Here is a 19,019-nt window from a genome sequence, read left to right on the forward strand (position 1 = left end):
AAAAAAAAAGAAGAAGGTCGAATGTCTAAATTATTAAAAAGAAAAAAATAAATTCTAAAGGTTGAGGATTTAAAATTCGACCTATAAAAAAAACAATGTTTTTCTAAATAATTTTTAAAACTACCGTATTTTTTTAATTTTTCTTTTTAAATATATTCTTGAAAATTCGGTCATAGCCTAGCTAATTTGAAACATGCAGCTATTCCTCGAAACTAAAAATAATGTATTTTCCTATTTTATTCAATCAGAACTCGGGAGCTGAAGTGCTTTCGTGGACCAACTCAAACGCCCACGCCCGCGCCCAACCCCCACTCAGACATCGAAGCTGGAAAATCAAGGTTCATCGCTGCGTCGCCTTCTCTCCGCGGCCATATGTCGACCCTGATCCGCAAAACCACTGGAAAACTCACTCCCAGTGCCGTTCTTAAATCATGCTACTGGAATTGCCTTAGGTCCCGTTCGATTCACTCTGCAGCCTCAGCTCCGCAGAAAGGTGCTGCAACCGGACTTTATGGCTTTGAGCACCTGAAGTCGCCTCAAGGTTTCCGACGTTTCGTCGATGAAGCCATCGAGAGGTAACAACATTATTGCTAGATGTTGAGAAAGCCTTTACTGCTTGAGACACGAAACTCCATTTGGAAGATTAAGTGAAGAAACTGAAAGTATCAACTAATTTCGTATGGAAAATGCAGTTTTTCTGAAAAGTTTGATTTGTTCTGTTCTTCTGTATTACCAGTTAGCTTAACACTCGAAACAATTGAGCTTAATTATGTATATTACCAAGTGGAGGTGTTCCATATTGTTTCCATGTCAATGACCATGTCTATGAGCTTAACTTAATAAATATATACAATGGTTATGGGAATAAGAATGTTGGTAAAGATATGAAAGAGTACTTATTCTCTTAATTCTTGAGGTTCTATTGCAAGATATACTGGCCTTTTTGATAAATTAGATCCAAAGCTGCATGCCTTGCCTTCTTTGCATTTATATTTCAATGTATGTAAATTTAAGGAAGTTTGAAAACTAGGCATTTATCAATGCCAATGGGTTTCTTTCTTTGAATTGGAAGAGTACAAGAAAGTGCAAGATACAAAGGATTTCAAAACAAAAGTCATCTAGTCCTATTTGCTATCATATGGGATGCCATGTTTCTGGGTTTGGGAGCCACTTTCATGAGATATTAATCTTACCCAATAAGATGTCAACTGACTTGGACTCATGGATACTCTAAAAGGAACTCATCGATATTACACTACAAATCTCTAAATTATTGGTAGCTCGAGTATTCTTGAAACCTTGATCTAATTCTAACAATTTTTCTGATTTTTAGGTCTGGCGAGCTTGTTACTTTCATTTCCAGCATGCCTCCTTCAGCAGAAGTTGTCCGAGCGATGGATGAAATTTCCAACACAGTAGGTTTAGACAATTTTTGTTTCCAACAATTTCTCTGATTTAGGACTTTAAATTTTCATTTGAACCATGTGTCTCATATATTTCGGTTTCCATACAAAAATTCTTTGTTTGATTGTGGAATTTATTTATTAGGTCTGCTCTGTTTTTGATTCTGCAGAACTTTGTAGGCAAACTCATCCAGACAGGTTTGTACCTTTTTTTTTCTTTTTACACCCTGATTATCGTTATTGTCATTCATATAGCTTTGCCAGTCCCAATCAGTTTGGTAATTGTTCTTCTCATGAGTACTTGCTACAAACTTTTCATGCAATAGGGAATTTGTGGAGGAGGCAAACAAGGCAGCTATGAGAATGAACGAATACTTTCATGTGAGGAGCCCATCAAACCATATAATATATTGAATGTGACATTTTGATTTCCTTTGTCAGTAGTCAGTATAGCTGGTTTGCTAACTAATTCATTGTCACTGTCATGTATGAGCTTTATCTTCAGGGGAAAGCAAACATGTGTTCCGGAATAGTGTATTTTTCTCTAGTTCTGGACTCTAGGTGCCAAAATATATTAAAAAACTTCTAGAGAAAATAATTTGGTGTGGTGTGCTGAAGTGATAAAGTGTGTTATATTAGCAGGACTAAATGTCCTTTTCGTATAAAATTCTAAACCTTCTTTATAGAGTAATTTGGAGACCTTTATCAAGGGGAAAAACTAACACTTGTGGACAGTGGAGTTGACAGGTCTCACAAACAGCCAACTTTATAAGCTTCAACTTAAATGTTATTTCTCATTATTAAAAATGGAAGAATTTAAAACTTAATGCCTCAGATTAGTTATTATCAATCCTCCTCTCTCTCTTTAACATCCCTTTGAACCTGCGACATATGGGTTGAATCCTTGAAGCCAACAAGATACAAGGAGAGTCAACATTAATTAATTATGAGATACCAAGTTCCAAAAATTTTTTGTTTATATTTTTTATTTTCATCAATTATTTTATTAAATAACTTGAGCCTACTGAAACTGAAAACTACTTAATGTAAGTAACATGGACCTACTGAATTTAGAAGTAGTCAGCATTTAAATTTGAACGAAAAAGAATTAGGACTTTTAGCTGTAATTAAATTTAAACGACTATGGAAAACACTTTATATTTGAATCTAACATGAAAAATATTAAAATGAGTTATATATGTGTAATATATTAGTTTTCTACCTTATCTAGTTTTGCACGATGCAGAGAAGGAAAACCAAAATGATCATGAGGTTTCCTACTTTTCTAATTTGAATGAAAAATTATTATTGGTAATGTTCTTCGCTGTTTGAGAACTCAGACTAAAAATTAATTCATGTTATCTTTTTGTTTATAGTTTCTCAATACAAATCATACTTTGTATAGTGCTGTAAAAAAAGCGGAGCATGAGGCTCATCTACTTACACGAGAAGCTCATATGGCTGCCCATTACCTCCGTGTTGACTTTGAAAGGGCTGGAATTCATCTTTCTGCTGGTACTTTCTGTTTTGAGTTCACTCTGCTGCTTCTTACACATGCTTCTGCATTTTAAAATTAACGCGTTCATTATGCTTATGCAGAGAAATTAGATCGAGTAAATCAGCTGAGTATGGAGATTGCTCAGCTTTGTCAGGAGTAAGTTTCATGTAATAGTCACTAGATCTTATTTGCTTTATCTTCACACCATTTTCATGGTCCTTTCAATAATATTTTCTTCACATCAACAAAAACCAACGGAATCACTAGCTGCACCGTCATTATAAACTGGACATTATACTGCAGTCACAAAGTTCATGCTCCTTTTTTCATCTAATCACTGAAAAGTTTGTATCTTAATACCAAAAGAAAAATACTAGTTACAAAATTCAAGTTGTCTTCAATCAATCAATTAGATCATACTCTTAACATTCAGAGCTATTATAAGTGTTTGATGAATGTTCTTCTTTATCAGTTATTGGGAAATGTCATTATATTTAAACTTATACTGATATATGCATGTATTCAGAGCTATTTAGACAGTATTTCTTACATGTTGGAGGGGAAGAGGAGAAAATGGAAGATGTTCCATGCATGTTTGTTAATTTTGTTGAATATATTTTGTTTGGTCAGGTTCAAAGAAAATATCGTCATTGACCCAGGCTATGTGGATATATTTCCACCATTGCGTATGCCAAACAACTTGCACCATCTTGCTAAGCCCATATATCAGTCAAGTGAATCATTTGGGTCAAGAAGTAGCAGGAAGAAAAAGGGATTTCGATTAACGACTGATTCAGATTCTCTATCTTCTGTTCTGCAGTACACATCGGATGATGAGGTTAGCAACTCTTTTAGTTGTCTAATAATACTTGGGATGTGTTCTCAGTGGCTTGGGATAGTTGAAGGATGTGGAGATTTCTGTAGATTCTTGTAGGTTGAAGCCCTATGCATAATTTAAGTCAAATAGATTTAGCTATCTGAGGAAGGAAATCTCATTCGACAGATGATGAGAATTGAGATGTTTCATAAATTACGGTTTGCTTAGGTATCAGTTTTTTTCGTTGTTAGGCCCAATCCTTTTTCTAATTGACACTTATTTTTTCTTTGCACTCGAACATTTTCTCAGGTTAGGAAAATGGCTTATGTCAAGGGAAATTCAAGTCCTCATGCTAACCTTGATGTTCTTGATAAGCTTATTGCCGCTCGCCACTCGCTAGCTCAGGTTATTCATGCTTATTTCCATTCTCTGAAATTTGTAAAGAACAACAGAATATCTAACATTTCTTCCCTAAGTTTTCCCTTTATTCAATATTGAATTCTTAAAATGATTCAATCATTGGGATAGTCATTTTAACATTGTGGTGCAAAACTTTTCATCATTTTTTATGAGGACACTTGCCCATGTGAACAGTGAACTTCAATCTCGCTTAATCTTAGGTCTTATTTATGATTCCATCATTCCTGGTCACAATATATGTTAAAAGATAGAAAATAGAGAACACTAGGTTTATGTGGAAAGCCCTAGAACAGGGAGAACAAACCACGATAGAGAGTCTATTTTTATTATTTTTAACACGCAATGAAAGTTACAATAGAAGTCATATTTATAGGCTCTAGCAAGCCCTAAAATAAAAAAGGAAATAAACCTAGGGTAAAGTAAAATACTAAAATACCCTTGGGGCTATAAACTATCAACAAAACCCCTAGTTTCCAGCACTCCCCCTCAAGTTAGGGCACAGATGTCAATCAGACTCAACTTGCTAACACATGAGTCAAAACTTTGCCTGAGTAACCCTTTGGTGAGAACATCAACAATTTGTTGACTAGATGGAATATACGGAATAAAGATACTGCCATTGGCCAGTTTCTCTTTTATAAAGTGTCTGCCAATCTCCACATGTTTCATTCTATCATTTTGTACAGGATTATTGGCTATGCTTATAGCCGCTTTATTATCACAATAGAGCTTCATAGGTAGAACACTATCTTGGTGTAGATCAGACAGAACTTTCTTCAACCACAAATTCCCAAACTCATAGCTCTATATTCAGCTTAAGCACTGCTTCTAGCAACACTTTGCTTCCTACTTCTCCAAGTAACTAGGTTACCACACACAAAAGTACAATATCTAGAGGTAGACTTTCTGTCAATAACTGATCCTGTCTAATCAGAGTCGGTATAAGTCTCAATGCATTTCCTGTCAGTTTTTTTGAACATCAGACCTTTACCTGGTGAGCTTTTTAAATATCTCAGAATCCGATTCACAGCTTCCATATGTTCTTCGTAGGGTGCTCGTATAACTGACTAACAACACTGACAATATAGGAAATATCTGGTCTAGTGTGAGATAAGTAAATCAGCTTTCCCACTAGATGCTGATACATCTCTTTATCAACAGGAACTTTGTCAACAGAATCTCCCAATTTCACATTGAATTCAATAAGAGTGTCAATAAGTCTACATCCAATGATACTTGTATCTTTTAATAGGACAAGTGTATATTTCCGTTGTGAGACTAAGATCCCTACCCTTGATCTTGCCACCTCCATTCCGAGGAAATACTTTAGATTCCTTAGATCTTTGATCTCAAACTCATCAGCCATTTTCTTTTTCAGCTTGGTGATCTCAGCAGCATCATCTCCTGATAGGACAATATCATCGACATACACAATTAGAACAAAAATTTTCCCAGATACTAACATTTTTGTAAACGTGTGATCAGAGCGTCCTTGAGTGAAACCTTGGGACTTAACAAAGGTGGTAAGCCTGTCGAACCATGCTCTCGGGGACTGTTTTAAACTATACAAAGATTTCCTGAGTTTACAAACCTGATGATCAAACTAAGCTTCAAAACCTGGGGGGCTCATGTACACCACACCTCTTCTTCTAATTCACCATTTAGAAATGCATTTTTCACATCAAGTTGATGGAGAGGCCAGTCTTTATTAACTGCAACAGAAAGAAGAACTTGGACCGTGTTTAACTTTGCTACAGGGGAGAAAGTCTCAGAATAATCTATCCCATAAGTTTGAGTAAACCCTTTTGCTACAAGTCTGGCCTTGTACATGACTAGAGTTCCATATGATTTATGCTTTAGAGTGAACACCCACTTGCACCCAACTGTTTATGCCCTTTAGGAAAAGCAACAAGGTCCCACATATTATTCTTTTCAAGAACTCTCATTTCTTCCATGACGGCAATCTTCCATTCAGGAATTTCCATAGCCATATGTATGTTTTTCGGTATTGTTACTATATCAAGGCTGGCAGTGAATGCCCTGAACTCAGAATACAGATTACTGTAAGACATACAACTATACATGGGGTACTTGGTGCAGGATCTGATGCTGTTTCTCAATGCAATGGGTATGTCAAGAGAGATATCATAATCCTTTAGTTTGTCTGATTCCTCATCTGTAATGGGATTTTGAATACATTTTCTAGCTTGATGAAAAATCTCACCCTCTTATGTTTCTGTCGAAGTTTCATCACTGCTTGCAACCCTGTTATTCTATGGAACTAACATATCATTCTTGTCATTCTCAGCCAAATCAACAATATCATCCTCAACACACAAGTTAGTATTATCAGGATCAGTAGTACCTTGAGCTTGCGTTGGTTCATATTCATGGACCGGAGTTGGCGGAGCAGTAGGGGACACTATTTCCTTTATGAGATTCTTCTTGTAGTAGGTTATCCAAGGGACTTGTTTAATGGGTAGAGCGCTGTCATGGGCACTTATGATAGGTTCAGGAAGGAGTTCAGGAAGGTCAATAGGGACTGAAGATGTGGACCAGTTAGTCTCTTCACTAGTACTCTCCCCATGAAGATGACTAACGGGAAAAAAGGTTTATCCTCAAGGAATGTTGCATCCATGGAGATGAAGTATTTTCGGGAAGAAGGGTGGAAACATTTATAACTTCACTAGTGAAGGGGATACCCAAGGAAGACACATTTCTGAGCACGAGGGGTAAACTTAGTTTGGTTAGGGCCATGACTATGGACAAAGGCAGTGCACCCAAAAACTCGAAGAAGAACATCGGGAATAAGCCGTGTGGTAAGGTATGACTCCTTGAGGCATTCAAGAAGGGTTTGGAGTTGGAGGACACGGGAGGACATTTGATTAATAAGATAAACTGCAGTCAGAACTGCATCCCCCCATAAGTAAGATGGAAGTGAAGTAGACAGCAGGAGTGATGGTGCAACCTCAAGAAGGTGACGATTTTTCCTTTCAACCACCCCATTCTGTTGAGGTGTATAGGCACACAAGCTTTGGTGGACAATGCCTTTAGAAGACAGAAAATCACGAAGAGTATTATTAAGGAACTCACGACCATTATCACTATGAAGAATAACAATTTTGGTGTAGAACGGAGTCTCAACAGTAGTGTAAAGTTGTTGAAATACCGATGAAACCTCAGATTTATCGGTGAGGAGAAAAACCCATGTAAGACGGGTATGATCATCAATAAAGGTCACAAACCACCATTTCCCTGAAGAGGTGGTAATACTCTAGGGATCCCAAACATCACTATGAATAAGGGTGAAGGATTGAGAAAGTTTGTAAGGTTGAGACGGAAAGGTGACCCCATGCTGTTTTGCATGAATGCACACATCACAAGATAGAGAAGAGACATCAACCTTCTTGAATAAATGAGGAAATAAATGTTTCATATATTTAAAATTTGGATGATCAAGGCGAAAATGCCACAACATACAATCTTTTTCGGAAGTTGAAAAATAAGAAGACAACAAACTAGTCCTATAATAGTTCCTAGAGAAAGCATCATCATCAAGGAAATAGAGTCCTCTATCATGTCGGGTAATGCCAATCGTCTTCCTCAAGCTCAAGTTCTGAAAGAAAACGTTATCTGGTGCGAAGGTAACTTGACGATTTAGATCTCTAGTTATCTTACTAATAGAGAGTAAATTGTAAGATATTTTGGGTACATGCAACACATTCTGTAAAGTTAAACCATTAAAAGGAGAAATATGACCCTTGCCCGTAATATGAGCAATGGACCTATCTGCAATCCGAATCTTTTCATTACCAACACATGGAAGATATGATAGAAAATTATCAGAAGATCCAATCAAATGATCTGTAGCCCCTGAATCAAGTATCCATGGTTTCTTACCATTTATGTTGAGGAGACTTAAGCATTGAGAGTTACTTGATTGAGCATTAGCCTCGAGGGAAGAGACACCAGGGTCACTTTGACAATTCACCTGAGGTTGTGATTGGGGGCACTCGCAAATTCACTTATAAGAGCCCGACCAAGATTGGGCCTATCATTTGGAAGACGTCTTCTGCCATTCGGTGGTCTATCATGTAACTTCCAACACTGATCTTTCGTATTCCAGGGTTTCTTACAATGTTCACACACCGGGGTCTGTTTCCCATTTTGCTTGTCACTATTAGAACCAGATAATTTCACACTAAAAGCAGCATAATCAGTAGTAGATGTAGTTATGATGTTCATAGCACTGGCTCTGTCTTCCTCTAGACGAACCTTAGTACACACTTCCATAAGAGAAGGTATAGGCCTCTGTCCCAGTGTATAACCTCGCTGCACTGAACTTGGAGTTCAAATTAGCTAGGAAATCATAGACACGATCGACTTCCTCAATCTTGGAATACTGAATATCCCACAAGGATAATCCCAGATAATTTTACGACACAGGTCCATCTCCTGCCCGATTAAGGACAATTTGTTAAAGTATGAAGTGACATCCATCTCCCTTGTTGTGCACTCATGAGCTTGATTACGCAGAGTGTAAAGACGAGATGCATTCTGCCTCTTAGAATATAATTTCTGAATTGCATCCCAGATATCTCAAGCAGTTGCAGCATACAACAACGGTTTTTCTATTTGAGGTTCCATACTATTAATCAGCAGTGATCGAAGCAGGGAGTCTTCTCCTTTCCAATTGTGCTCTTGAGGATCCCCTAGCCTAGGTCTTGGTATCTCACTAGTTAGATACCCAAACTTGTGACGCCCTCAAGAGCCATTTTAATGGACTGAGACCAGGAGAAATAATTCTGACCATTCAACTTTTCTCTTGCAATCAACCCTATGGAATTTCTCATAGATCCATACAAATAGTTTACAGTAGTTCAAGCAGGAAAAGAGGTTATTGGATTCTCTGAATACATTGGTAGACCGGAAGGAATATCAAAATTCACTGTATTAGAATTTAAATTTGTGGAAGCACCTAGGGCTGCCCCAAAAGTTGTTGCTGAAAACTTGCCTGAATATTAGCCAATTGTTGTTGAACCATTACCGGAGATAAACTAATCGAACCTTGATGTTCATAACTAGGCGTCTCATGATGAGGAAGGCCCAGCGGCTGCAGATAGTTTGCTTGCAGCTGAAAGAGAAAGGAACCGGGGATTCTAGGCGTTGCCGCGACAGGGGATTTACCTCTGTGGTAGGCAGATGACTCACCAATCTCGGCTTCAAGGTGTAGGTTTTGGCTACTGGTAGTGAGACTGGAGGGATAGGCACCGACAACTCTTGGTAACAAGGGAGGAACACCGACGACATTGTGAAAAAGGGCGCGGGCTAGGGTTTCCATCAAAGGGTTGCGACATTGCAAGGACCGAAGGTATCGATTAACTGCGACTTGGACAGCAGTAGCAACGATGGTATCAGCGGTAGCGTCTCTGATGGTGGCAGCGGTAGCGGTTGCGTTGGTGGTCAGAGGCCCCATTGGCAGCTGTGGCGGAAGTGGGGTTGGTGCAGAACTAAGATTATCTTGCACCGGTTGGTTTTTGCTGATGGCGGCTAGGGTTTCGTCACCACGCTCTGATACCATATTAAAAGGTAGAAAATAGAGAACACTAGGTTTACATGGAAAACCCTAGAATAGGGAGAAAAAACCATGATAGAGAGCATTTTTATTATTTTTAACACAATGAAAGTTACAATAGAAGTCATATTTATAGGCTCTAGCAAGCCCTAAAATAAAAAAGGAAATAAATCTAGGGTAAAGTAAAATACTAAAATACCCTTGAGGCTATAAATTATCAACAAAACCCCTTATTTCCAACAATATGTTTGATCTTCTAGTAAAGCTTAGGAAGAATAGTAGACTTGTTAACTAATACAGGGCTTAATAGTGGGTTACTATTGAATGCGGAAGGGTTTACATAATTTCTTGTCTTTGAAGAGGTATTTTCTCTCGAAAAGAAAGCTTGAACCATCTAACTCCTGAATTAACAGAATTTATATGAAAAATCTTGTACACTCTTCTCTCATGATGATTTCCCAACCCATTTGTTTCTGCTTGGCTGGAGGATCTTTGCAACCTTCCTCAAGCATACGTGAACCAAACAGGCTTCTTTCTATTTCTATCAATACTGCTTGCTTGCAGTTTCAGCTGGCCCTCAAGATAAAAGTTAGGGAATTGCTCTACCATTCAACCAAATGGCTCCAATGTGGCTTCATCTTCTTGTAAATCTTCCCGCTGCGTATCTCCAATTTTCTCGTGAAATTAAGTAGAGGGCAGATTCCCAAGATGAAAGCTGGCTGGAGTAGATTTCTAAATCAGAATTCAGCTATAGGGAAAGATGACTGGGATTCATATTTTTTATTTTTACAGTTTCGACTAGGTTAAATGGAATGTTGGGTGTCCCTGCAGACAGAAGTAGCTGCAACTTCCAATCTTCTCATTGACAGGGAATGGTCTAAAAATGTGGCGCAAGCTTCTCAAAATGTCTAGCTGAAAAGATTCTTTGTTACATCACTGTTCTTTACTTCTCACTGTCTTACATCATTCTACTCTCGAGCGCTTCCCTCATGATGTCATCTCAGCTCATTTATTTTCTCGTTGGCTTGAAGGCCCCCATAACCTTCAAAAGACATGTGAAGCAAACATGACAGGGAGCTTGCTGTTTCTGTCTTCTTCACAATCTGTGAAACTTCGAGAAATTAGAAATGTATCCAATTAATTAAACAGAAATTTATCATAAATTATAAATCTACTGCCGTGAGATTTTTGAGAAATTTCTATTTGTTCCAATCTGTGAAAAAAGGTTAGAGAAATTGTTTCTTACATATGGAAAAATGATCATGTTACAGTGCACCACCACCAATGCTTTAGCCTTTTGCTTCACGTTGCTTGTGCAGATATTAGGGTATAGATCTTTTGCAGAATTTGCAGTAACGCCTAACTTGGCTTCATCTCCATCTGTGGTAATGTCCTTTTTGCAAGAATTGAGCGAAGTGGTCCGTTCCAGAGCTGATGAGGTACTACAATTTTTGTGTTGAAATGTCGTATTCCAATTTGTAAGGCAAAGAAGAGCTGTTTCCCTATCATCATAACTTTTTGAACTCGAGGTTTCATATTTTAACGAGAATTTATAACCACCTTCAGGAGTTCAATCAAATCAGGGAGTTCAAGTCAAAGAAGTGTGTTAATAAGTTCGAAGATTTAGAGCCATGGGATGAGGCTTACTATACATCAATGATGAAATCTACTGCATATAACCTGGACTTGTCGGCAAGTTACATCTTCTGTTTCTTTCTTTCTCCTCTCTTTCTTTCTTTTATTGTTTTCCCTGGTAAAGCAGGGTTCTAACACTTTTTCTTTGGCCTAATGAGATTCTCACAATATCCTTTTCCTCCCCCTAACTGCTAGTAATTTTGTATTACCCTCTCCTTTTGGTAGGTCGTATCATCATATTTTCCTCTATCACAGTGCATTGAGGGTTTGAAAACTCTTGTGAAGTCATTGTTTGGGGCATCGTTTTATAATATTCCCCTAGCACCAGGTGAATCATGGCATCCTGATGTGCTTAAATTGTCTCTTCAACATCCTGAAGAGGTAGATATGAATAACTTTAAGTTTCTTCTTCATTGGTTACGAATTGTTACTGTATTAGACAGTTGTGTACTGAAACATTGACTATTATTTTCCTGACTTCCATTTTATACTGATCCCCATGATTTTTAAATGGTTGGCAATATATACACAGCGTAATGTTTATTTGATGCAAGCATTTTCTAGTCGGCAAAAAAAAGGTGCATGGTATTGTCACTTGTCAAGAATGTATTGAAACAAAGTGGAGGAATATCATTAATCTTCTTTTGACTTTCTGGAACAACACTAATTCCCCTGAAACCAAGTGGAGACGGCGGTGATAACCTTTTGAATTTGTATATTCATGTACTCAAAAAAAGAAAAAAATTATATTCATAGATAAATCTCTAATGTTGAGATCAAAGATTTAATCTCACATCTAGAATCTTGGAATGAGAAACTAATAGGTCAAACGCTGAAAAGATGTACATGACTAAATGTCTCTTGAGATCAAATTCTTGGGGCTTAGTTTGTATTAATTGAGTGATGATACTCAGTTTCGTATATTATGCAGAGTTTTTTCAACTCGACTTTTCTTCAAAGTTTTCGTTGATGCATATACTTTAACTTCCCCCTTTCTGAAAACATCAAATTTCCTCCCCTAAACTTATAGTGCCACCATATTTCTTTCAGGGTGACTTGGGATTTTTATACCTGGATTTGTATTCAAGAAAAGGAAAATATCCAGGTTGTGCTCATTTTGCAATTAAGGGAGGCCGCAAGGTTTCAGAAACGGAATACCAACTTCCAGTATGTATTAGAATAGAACTTCATGTTTGCTAGCAACTTTTAATTAATATAATACTTCCTATTCCTACTACAGCTGTATGTCTGTATCTGATTAAACTTGTTTGTGATGCTTCGGTTCTTGTTTCCGCATGATTGCATAGGTATGGAATCCTCCTAATTATTATTATCAATCATGCTGTAATCAAGAATAATGTGAAAACCTACTTGTGCTTTTAAGGTGAGATAGAGAGTGGATTGATTCTCTGGTGAAGGGATATATTGCTTATTATTACGATGGTGTAATGCTCGGATGAAAATGTAGTTTATGATTTTCTTTCGGTTAAATTACATGTTTAGTCCCAGAACTTTGAGGTTTGTGTCTTTGGTTATGGAACTTTTAGAAGTGTATTAGATTCCTAACCTTTTAATTTTGTGTCTAGTAGCTCCTTGTTAAATTAAAAAAATTTAAAAATTAATTGATCTATTGGGTATAAATTTGGATTATATATCTAATAAAACACTAAACTTTCAATTTTGTATCTAAAAAATTGGTGATTTTTTTTTTTTTGGAAAAAAGAAAAATTGAAAGTTCAAAGACTAAATTTGTAATTTTGAAAATTGAACGACCAGATAGATAGATACCTCAAAGTTTAGGAACCAAAAAGTGTAATTTAACCTTTTTTTTTCTCCTAATGTTAGACAAGTTTAAGGATTATTAAATGATCTTTCATGGATTATTTCAACTTGTAACCTAGGTTGATAATTTGATGCTAATTATTGAAAAATAAGGGAAAGAAGATGAACACCAGGTTTACGTGGAAAACCCTAGGTCAGGGAGAAAAAACCACGATAGGAGAATTTTTATTAATTTTGTCACACTATAAAACACCACAGACTCAGATTTAAATAGACCTGGCAGAAACTCAAATATAGTAGGAACAAGTAAAAAGACTAAAACGTCCTTAGGGCAAATACATCTTATTTCAACACTCCCCTTCAAGTTGGGGCATAAATATCAATAAGACCCAACTTGCTAACACAAGTGTTGAAGCTTTGTCTTAGTAATCCTTTGGTGAGAACATCAACAACCTGTTGGCTCGAAGGAAGGTAGAGAATACAAATGCTGCCACTGTCCAATTTTTCTTTAATAAAATGTCTGTCAATCTCCACATGTTTGGTTTTATCATGTTGCACGGGATTGTTGGCAATACTGATAGCTGCCTTATTATCACAATAAAGTTTCATGGGACCATGACTGTCCTGGTGAAGATTAGACAAAACTTTCTTCAACCATATCTCTTCGCATATCCCCAGACTTATAGCCCTGTATTCTGCCACAACACTACTTCGAGCAACCACACCTTGTTTCTTACTTCGGCAGGTAACTTACCCCACACAAAGGTATAGTATCCTGAAGTTGATTTTCTATCTGTAACGGATCCTGCCCAATCTGAGTCCGTATAAGCTTCAATGCATCTCTTGTCATGTTTTATGAACATTAAGCCCTTTCCAGGAGTAGACTTCAAATACTTCAGAATCCGAGTAAACTGATCCTTCGTGTGCCATGGTTTCTTACAATGCGCACATATTGAAGGTGATTTGCCACTCTGCTTGTCATTCTCTGATCCGGATGATTTTACTCCAAACGCAGCAGAGTCCACAGCTGTAACCATAGAACTATTCATAGCACTCGACCTATCTTCTTCTAATTGAACTTCAGAGCAAACCTCCATAAGGGATAGTATCGGCCTCTGTCCCAGTATTCTACTACTTACAATATCAAATTTTGAATTCAACCCAGCAAGGAAATCATAGACACGATCAGTCTCCTCAATCTTCGAATACTGAACCCCGCCACATGAGCAATTCCACACAATTTCCCGACATAAATCCATCTCTTGCCATAATAAAGACGACTTATTGAAGTACGAGGTCACATTCATGGTCCCTTGTTTGCATTCATGGACTTGTTTTTGCAATGTATACAGTCGCGATGCATTCTGTCTTTTTGGATACAGCTTCTGAACCGCGTCCCAAATGTCTCGAGCAGTCATAGAATAAAGCAAGGGCTTTTCGATATGAGGTTCCATGCTGTTAATCAACATCGAGCGGAGTAGAGAGTCCTCTCCCTTCCAGACACGTTCTTGAGGGTCCCCAGGTTCAGTCGATATTTCGCCAGTTAAATATCCGAATTTATGTCGCTCTTCGAGAACCATTTTAACAGATTAAGACCAGGAAAAATAATTCTGGCCATTTAGTTTCTCCACTGTAATTATTCCTGCAGAATTTCCCATAGATCTAGATAAAATATTTGCATTAGGTAAATTAGAGAAAGCTGTTACCGGATTTTCCGCATATAAACGCAAACTTGAAGATAAGTCTGGGTTAGGGTTCGTCTGAGGGTTGGATGTGGTCCCAAAAAATGCCCCAAGTGCTGCAATCTGTTGTTGGAGACTAGCAATCTGTTGTTGAATTCCAACCGGAGATAAACCCATTGGTCCTGAACCTCCATAGCCGATCGACCCATAGGTTGTAGAATGCTGCTGCTTGCTCGAACTTGAAGGGGGATGCTGACTCGTAGGTTTGGCGGCTTGAGTGTGAGGCTGTCCGATCGGCGGCTGCACGTGTCGCGGCTGGAGCCATGGATGAGCCGCGACTTGGAGGGCATTGAGGAAGGCTGGAGCGACGCTGAAACTTGACAAAGGCTGGGCTGGAGCCGCGCTGGTGGATGGATTGGCTAGCCTTGGGTGACGCTCGAACAGCTCGGTGCTGAGCGACAGCGCGATCAATGGCTGTTGGACCTATGCGCCGGTGGTTTGGATTGGCTGGGTGTCGTGGGTCTGGATCAGTTGGGTCATGGAGCTGGGTTGAGCGGCAGAGTGATCCCCGAACGGTGGCTAGAGCACGTGCGGCGCGGCTGGGATTCCAATCGACTGCTGTGGGTTGAGAATCGACCTGAGGTAACGATCAACGACAGCTTGGATCGCAGCGGTATTCATTTCTTCTATCGTTGTTCCATCACCCGCTAGGATTGATGACTGAATTTTTGCTATTGGATCTAGGGTTTCATCACCTTGCTTTGATACCATATTGAAAAATAAGGGAAAGAATATGAACACTAGGTTTATATGAAAAACCCTAGGTCAGAGAGAAAAAACCACGATAGGAGAATTTTTATTAATTTTGTCAGACTACAAAAATACCACGAACTCAGATATAAATAGACCTTGCAGAAATCCAAATATAGTAGGAACAAGGAAAAAGACTAAAACGTCCTGAGGACAAATACATCTTATTTCAACACTAATATATCCATTCAGAAAGATCATGAGGGAAAGTTTTGAAATGTCAAGCCAGAGTGATTTGGTCACCTTTCCAAATCAAAAGTTGTATTCATTATGTGCAGGTTGTAGCTCTTGTTTGCAACTTTTCCAGTTCAAATGATGGATCAAATGTAAGGCTTAATCATTCGGAAGTTGAGGCTCTTTTCCACGAATTTGGACATGCGCTTCATTCACTGCTTTCAAGAACGGTATTTGGTGATTCTCTACTCTCTTGAACAGACAAATTTTAACCCCCGCCCACTCCAGGTTTCTTTTGTTCTACATATAACTCATCAATTCTCAACTACTGCAGGAATATCAACATTTTTCAGGTACAAGAGTGGTTCTCGATCTAGCAGAGACACCTTCAAACCTATTTGAGTGAGTAAAAATGTCCCGTTTATTGCTTGCCTTTTGGTTTACGAAGGTCATATATAGGTTTTGAACCACCCTTATGCTTACTCTTCTAATTAAGCTATGTCGTGTTTAATATGGCCTTTGTAAGAAAGACATCCATATTTCTTTATGAAAATTAAATTTCGGGATAAAAAAAAAAAAGGCCAAATTGTGCTCGTCTAAATTTCTAGTAAGAGATAATAAATCAAAAGATTTATATAATTATTCTCATGTAAACATGTTGATACTGTAAGTAATTATTTCATGTGCCTACAAAATGGACATCATCCTGCTGGCAAGAATAAGTTGTATAATGTGCAATCTTTGTACATATAACCTGACGATGAAACCTTTCTCTTAGAATCATGTTTCTATATCTGCGGTTTTCCTTCTTGCTTAATAATAGTCATCACCGTTATTTGGCTCTAGGTACTATGCGTCAGATTATCGTGTTTTGAGAACATTTGCCAAACACTATTCAACTGGTGAGATAATTCCTGAAAAGCTTGTGAAGTCAATGCAGGGTGCCAAAAGGATGTTTGCAGCCACTGAACTGCAGCGTCAGGTGAAATGTTACTGGTATTGTCAAATGTCAGAACATCTTATATTTTCAAATTTCATCTGAACCGACTTTTACTTGCTCCAACGATTACCAGATTCTTTATGCTTTAATTGATCAAACACTGCTTGGAGAAAAGTTTTCAGAGAGGGATACTAGTTCTGTTGTTGCTGAGCTAAAAAGACAATACACCAGTTGGAAGCACGTGGATGGCACTCATTGGCAGACCCGATTTTCCCACCTCCTGACTTATGGTGCAGGTCTCAAAAATTCTATTTTTGTGTTCGAAACGTGAAACATTTTTGCTCATTTTGATAATGGGATCTTTCATCTTGAGTGACTGATCTCTGATCTCTTTACAACTAGCGCATCAAGGAACATAGAGCCTTGATTCTCTTGGCATCATTACAACTTATGGGCGCTAATTTCTTAAGCCCTTGCAGCATGATAATACTTGCCTAAAAGTAAAAGACTTTAAAATACCCAAAATACCAATCTATGTCCAACTTGAACTGCTGCATTTCTTTGCTAGATTTTGCAAAAACTTAAACAGCATGCAACTGAGAAATCCATATAATTTTCTTATCTCTCTTTTTTCCATAAAACAATTCATTTCAAGGAATGGAAAATCCAAATTCTAGGCAACTTTTACTTGCATATAAAATGGAAGATATATTATCAAAGTGAGCATAATTCAGCGATAATTAACATATACTTCTCTTAAGATCAAAGGTTGAGATATTTATACTCTCACTTGCACTGAAAAATGGAAGATGTACTTGCACTATATTGCCCCTCAATTCATTTTTCCTTCTGTCATTTCTTTCTGGTGTGAGACATTCACAGGCTTGTTCTTACAGGTTACTACAGCTACCTGTATGCCAAATGCTTTGCTGCAACCATATGGGAGAAGCTGTGTCAGGAGGATCCTCTTTCAAGGGACACAGGAACTGCTTTGAGAACTAAATTTCTACAACATGGTGGCTCGAAAGAAGCTGTTGATTTATTAACTGATCTCGTGGGAGATGGGATCGTAAGGTATAGTGAAGGAGGAGTAATTCCTGATATAACCAGTCTTTGCAAGGAAATGGGAAACTTGTAGCATAATGGGCTCTTTCCTTTCACCATCTTTCCCCCCCTTAACTTATCTTCTTCCAAATTTTGTCCTCGGTGTATTATTATTGGAAGCTCATGAGTCTTTGCCTCATCATTCATTGTTGTTGGATAGGTTTATTTATAATCTTCAAATTGCTAGCATTCTTTGTAATATTAATTTGTAGTATTTTCTCTCTTAAATTCAAGAATTTGTTAAAATTCAAAGAGATCTTGGATATAATGTTGAAATTTCATGAAGTAAACTTGTAATTTGATCCATTTTTAATACATAGCACATAAATGACATCATTTGCAATTGTTTAAACAAACAAATAAATAAAAGGGTTATTGTTTGAAAGCAAGGAGAGATTGTTTGAACAAGAAAAAGGCGATAATAAAATACACTTTTGGTTATGAGGTTCTTAAAATTTTTATAATTAAAAAATTGGACAGAAATATAATGAAAAATGGAGGCCAGGTTAGCTTCCGGATAACTAACGCCTTTCCAAATGGAAAAGATTTTAACTACGTTGGAGGTGTTCAAATAACCTGGTAATCTAGATTATCTTACATAGTTGAAATTTTCTATGTTTATTGGGTTGAGTTAAGTTGTGGGTTGGTTAAAAAAAATTTAGATCGACCCAAACCCAACCTAAATTACATATATATATATCTTTATTAAAGTTAGATTACTTTGTATTGATTGAATTGTGGATTTTTAATATATATTTTTTAAAATTATTATGATATTTGTCTTTGCTTAAAATTTGCATTTGGTATTTAGCATTTGAATTTTATGAGATTTTAGTTACTATTTATATGTTGTATATAAATTTATATATTTTTTATTAAAAATAAAAAATAAGTTACAATCCGACAATCAAATTGGACAAAACCCTAATTTTAAGAGTTGGATTGGAAGTTTTATTTAGGTCATTTAGATTGTCAATCCAACCAACTCGAATTTTCGGTTTAGTTCAAAAAACATCCTCAATCCAACCCAATCCATGTACACCTTAACTTACATTGTTTGGTAACAAATTATTTAATGTGCAAATTTGCCAATCTCAAAATTATCATTCCATGTTAATATATTTTTTACTTCTATTTTCATATTTTAATTTATTCAATTTTTTTATAAAAACTATTTTT

At 37.2% G+C, this 19,019-nt stretch overlaps 1 protein-coding gene across 2 annotated transcripts; it reads left to right on the forward strand.

Annotated features, from left to right (window-relative positions):
- Window positions 1-228: 228 nt before the first annotated feature.
- On the forward strand, window positions 229-18,125 carry LOC120085149 (mitochondrial intermediate peptidase, mitochondrial). Of its 2 annotated transcripts, none has more exons than XM_039041028.1 (17): window positions 229-575; window positions 1,334-1,415; window positions 1,549-1,601; window positions 1,730-1,784; window positions 2,780-2,918; window positions 3,003-3,057; window positions 3,532-3,739; window positions 4,028-4,123; window positions 11,033-11,152; window positions 11,280-11,405; window positions 11,574-11,729; window positions 12,399-12,515; window positions 15,901-16,026; window positions 16,131-16,198; window positions 16,643-16,778; window positions 16,870-17,032; window positions 17,633-18,125. In XM_039041028.1, the coding sequence occupies exons 1-17, from the start codon at window positions 373-375 to the stop codon at window positions 17,872-17,874; spliced, it is 2,145 nt and encodes a 714-aa protein (XP_038896956.1). In that variant the 5' UTR covers window positions 229-372; the 3' UTR covers window positions 17,875-18,125. The 2 variants fall into 2 exon arrangements, with proteins under 2 accessions (XP_038896956.1, XP_038896960.1); XM_039041032.1 differs by having other exon boundaries at window positions 525-575; window positions 1,574-1,601.
- The last annotated feature ends 894 nt before the right edge of the window (window positions 18,126-19,019 follow it).

The sequence above is a fragment of the Benincasa hispida genome, chromosome 1 (assembly GCF_009727055.1).
Source record: "Benincasa hispida cultivar B227 chromosome 1, ASM972705v1, whole genome shotgun sequence".
Classification (NCBI taxonomy): Eukaryota; Viridiplantae; Streptophyta; class Magnoliopsida; order Cucurbitales; family Cucurbitaceae; genus Benincasa; species Benincasa hispida.